At 39.7% G+C, this 4,650-nt stretch overlaps 1 protein-coding gene across 1 annotated transcript; it reads left to right on the top strand.

Annotated features, from left to right (window-relative positions):
• The first annotated feature begins 3,827 nt into the window (after positions 1-3,827).
• On the top strand, positions 3,828-4,395 carry LOC137400543 (uncharacterized). Its single transcript, XM_068086867.1, has 2 exons — positions 3,828-4,023; positions 4,208-4,395. The coding sequence occupies exons 1-2, from the start codon at positions 3,828-3,830 to the stop codon at positions 4,393-4,395; spliced, it is 384 nt and encodes a 127-aa protein (XP_067942968.1).
• The last annotated feature ends 255 nt before the right edge of the window (positions 4,396-4,650 follow it).

Genomic DNA, 4,650 nt, shown 5'->3' with positions numbered 1-4,650 from the left:
TGTTCTACAAGAAGAAATGTTAGCAGTGTTAGCTTGATCTTCATTCAGAATCAACAATTTCAGAAAATTTATCATTTTGTTTCTATAGTTGGTCCATGATAGCCAAATTCATTGACAAGATCACCATTGCTTTAAGACAAGATCACCCTTGCTTTAAGACAAGATCACCATTGCTTTAAGACAAGATCACCATTGCTTTAAGACAAGATCACCATTGCTTTAAGACAAGATCACCATTGCTTTAAGACAAGATCACCATTGCTTTAAAACAAGATCACTATTGCTTTAAGACAAGATCACCATTGCTTTAAGACAAGATCACCATTGCTTTAAGACAAGATCACTACTGCTTTAAGACAAGATCACCATTGCTTTAAGACAAGATCACCATTGCTTTAAGACAAGATCACCATTGCTTTAAGACAAGATCACCATTGCTTTAAGACAAGATCACCATTGCTTTAAGACAAGATCACCATTGCTTTAAGACAAGATCACCATCGCAGAGCGCTTCCCTAATCGTTTTCATCTCCAAACCCCCTACCACTAATGAAGGCAATCACACATCCCCTTATTATAAAACCAAAAAGGCTCAAAACGTAATAGAACACAGACATATCCGGCATGAATGAAAGCAACATGTTATGGGAAGGTCATTCTAAAAAAAGTAACGTTTTCACACAGAAGTGACATCTGAAAGACAAATCACTTTATTATGACCTTTGATGTTTTTCTGACCATTTATTTGCTAATATCTGATCAAAACATGCTTCCATGTACGTGAAATGTGTAGACCATTTTAAGGATTGATGGTATTGCAGTATTTGTTTTTATATATGTAAGAGCTAAAAATCAGAATTCACATATGCGAGTTGTTGCGATGCCAAATGCACTGTCTTCATCTTCATGATTGATTCTTGCACCGCTGCTGACAACAACTTGCACCTTTTAGAGGTGTCATAGCTGACCACTACAGAATTAATTAACCGCAATGGTTTCAACGGCACCTAACCAAGTCACACCGCTAACACCGATAAGTATATTTATACTTAGCTAAACGATGTTCTTTATACAGAACACTACCAAAAATGGAACGAACAATAGCAAATGGTGTCATATACAATGAGGGCTCTTTACCATCTTAGACTAACTACCACTTTATGCTTACTGTGTTTATCTGCAAGGAGTAAGTAATTTTTTAAAGTAATTGTATGTGATTGTCATTCCAAATCCAAAGTAGGTTCACAACCTATACTCTCGTCAATGTATTCACACATTTTATTTACTTATTCTAGATGTTGATCATCACCAATTAACAATGTCAGTAGCTGTGTTTTTGGAATGTTTAGATTTAATAGTTTTTGCGGGAACGGGTTTTCACGTTATATTTTTAAATTAACATTTGATTCCATTAAGCATGGTTATATCAAATCTATGTTAATAGGCTACAGTAACAGTTCGAACACACAGCCCTAAATAAGAACATATATTGCTGGTTGGAACTAGAATCTTTGAAGATTACCGCCTTTTCTATTCATCTATGTTATCATACTCTGTGACTCTTCTTAAACTCAACTCTTTAATGAAAAAGAATGTGGGAAAGTATTTTGGGTAGTCCAACCTTCATAGCTTTTATTTCCAAGAATTAGAAAACACAAAAAAGCTCAAATGATGATGTGTTGAAAGGCAATGATTATTGACACAATCATCAAGCAAGTTATCAACTACTAGGAAACCTGTAGTTTAGTTGATACTAAAAAATCTCAATTCAAGCCATGATTATTATACCTAGGCAAAGTAATCTAATTAACTTTCTGGAGCAGTATAAGACACCTCAGTAGTAATTGTAACACGTTTGTCTATAAGTATACTACGGGAGTATTTTGGCAACTCGCTGATTGCAACCGATGAGCTAAAAAGCAAATCACTGGTTAGTTGGCGTTTAGCCGACATGCTTTTTAGGCAGCAATAACATGTTTGGCGTGTTGGAAATTCCATAGTTGGTTCAGGGCAAAAAATGGAATACACTCACAAGTGACTATTGAACTATTGAACAGGCGTCTTTAACAGCCACTTATCCAAATCAAAATGTCAATCAAATTGAATAATCTGTCAAGTGAAAGTAAATACAGCCATTAGTACTTGAACTGCACAAAATTCTCCGACCAGGCAGCACTACGTTGTTGTTGATTGTTGGTAAGATCGATAGGCTTTTAACACCCGGGTATTCCACACTAGTATGGTCTCTTTAACGTTTTCAAAAGTAGGGGTTTCACTTACAAAAAATCGCTGTAACGTAGACACCACTTTGTCCTAATTGGTTGCTTGACAGCAGAGAAAATTGTAGGTATGTCATTGCATCAAACAGTGGCTGTTATTATTAACCTTGCTCAGTTCCAACCTTGCTCAGTTCCAAGGAAATCTTTCATAAGCATTTTAAAAACCACTCAAGCTCCTTTCTAAATGAAAGAGCAGCAAAGCCAGTGTAAAAGCTGGCTGTTACAATGATGTGGATGGATGATAAACACGTTAAACGGATGTGCTGTCAAACTTTACGACCTCATGCTACAGGACACTGTATTTTTGTAAGATTACGTAAACTAGGAAATCCTATTCACAGCACTCACTGAGGTAGATGGTAGCATGTCACAAACTCGGGGCTGTCAAGGAAATATAGCTTAATCTCTATGCACTTTCATCAGCGAGTTAGAATTGGAATAGCCACGCTGTGTCAATCTGCAGGTGTGAATGGCAGCTATGAAAACCCAAAAGCGGCAAAGCGTACCTACCTTGACATACTAATCCTTCGTCTCATACTTGAAGGCATCCTAACGCTGGCTCTCACATTCGCAGATAAGTATCAGCATAAGCTAGTAGAAATAACGCTAGGAAAACAATAGGATAAAGCTGCAGAGAAATACGATATCTCGCTGCCTCTAGTTCACCACAGACAATGCTCGAAAGAGGGACTAGGCATCGACGCACTAACATAACTCTGTTGCACACAATAGGACATTATGAAAGGAAAAATCAATAATAAAAGATCAGGCATGCGGCAGCCAGCGTAGATTCATGAGTGCTCAGCGTGAGTGCTATAAGTATGTATTGCACAACTATTTGTTTACTGAGTGAACGTTTTTTATAGATATTTTAAGATGATTGAGGATGTTTTACACACAATCAGCTCAGAAGAGCTCTGATACGCTGATGAGGTGTAATTCCTTTGTCTACTTTCTGTCAATAAAATGTTGTCTATCTAAAAAGGTGTAACTAAATCTAAAGATCAACGCAAAGGGTATGCAAAGTTCCAGAAAGCTTTCAGAATTCAATAGAATCCTGTTTATCATTCACCAAACATATTTCTTACGAGATCCTAGCTTAAAAACACTAACTTTTACAAAGATTAAAGATTCGGAGTCATGATGCCACGATGCATGCTCATATCAAGAGGCTGAAACGCTGACAATGAGACTACTACAAATCAGTTATCACATGCTTTTATCTACCTTTCTCATCACAATACTACCAGAATTCTTCCACAATTGCAATTGCACAATCAATCAGTATCCGAATGCCATAAAGACATAGACAAACCTCTTAAGCGGCCACAGTCTCACCCTTTAATGAATTCTATTAATTTGTAAAATAAATAGGTGGATCAGGTGATGTCCAAAAGTGCCTGAATATCCGCCATCTCTTAAAACATGTTTGATACCTCCTTTGGACTGGATAAAGTCTGAGAAGAATTGTGTGAACTATTTGTGCCCCAGTGAATCATTAGTTGTAGTACAAAAGTAGGTATTTTCTGAAAGTGAAGTAAGCGGCAGATGGAAGATGAAGGAAGGCAGGCAGATGGAAGGTGGAAAAAGGCAGGTGGATGGAAAGTGGAAAAAGGCAGGTGGATAGAAGGTGGAAGAAGGCAGGTGGATGGAAGGTGGAAGAAGGCAGGTGGATGGAAGGCGGAAGAAGGCAGGTGGATGGAAGGCGGAAGAGGGCTAGCGGATGCAAGGTGGAAGAGGGCAGGTAGATGAAGTGAAAAAAGGCAGGTGGACGGAAAGCAGAAGAAGGCAGATGGACGGAAGGCAGAAGAAGGCAGGTGGATGGAAGGTGGAAAAATGCAAGTGGATAGAAAGTGGAAAAAGGCAGGTGGATAGAAGGTGGAAGAAGGCAGGTAGATGGAAGGTGGAAGAGGGCTAGCGGATGCAAGGCGGAAGAGGGCAGGTGGATGAAGTAAAAAAAGGCAGGTGGACTGAAGGCGGAAGAAGGCAGGTGGATGGAAGGTGGAAAAAGGCAGGTGTACGGAAGGTGGAAAAAGGCAGGTGGATGGAAAGTGGAAAAAGGCAGGTGGATAGAAGGGGGAAGAAGGCAGGTAGATGGAAGGTGCAAGAGGGCTAGCGGATGCAAGGGGGAAGAGGGCAGGTGGATGAAGTAAAAAAAGGCAGGTGGGCGAAAGGCGAAAGAAGGCAGGTAGATGAAAGGTGGAAAAAGGCAGGTGTACGGAAAGTGGAAAAAGGCAGGTGGATGGAAAGTGAAAAAGGCGGGTGGATAGGTGGAAGAAGGCAGGTGGATGGAAGGTGGAAGAGGGCTAGCGGATGCAAGGTGGAAGAGGGCAGGTGGATGAAGTGAAAAAAGGCAGGTGGACGGAAGGCA

The sequence above is a fragment of the Watersipora subatra genome, chromosome 7, assembly GCF_963576615.1.
Source record: "Watersipora subatra chromosome 7, tzWatSuba1.1, whole genome shotgun sequence".
In the NCBI taxonomy this organism is placed as follows: Eukaryota; Metazoa; Bryozoa; class Gymnolaemata; order Cheilostomatida; family Watersiporidae; genus Watersipora; species Watersipora subatra.
The sequence above is the reverse complement of the archived record's forward strand: the minus strand, read 5'-3'. Positions and strand labels throughout refer to the sequence as shown.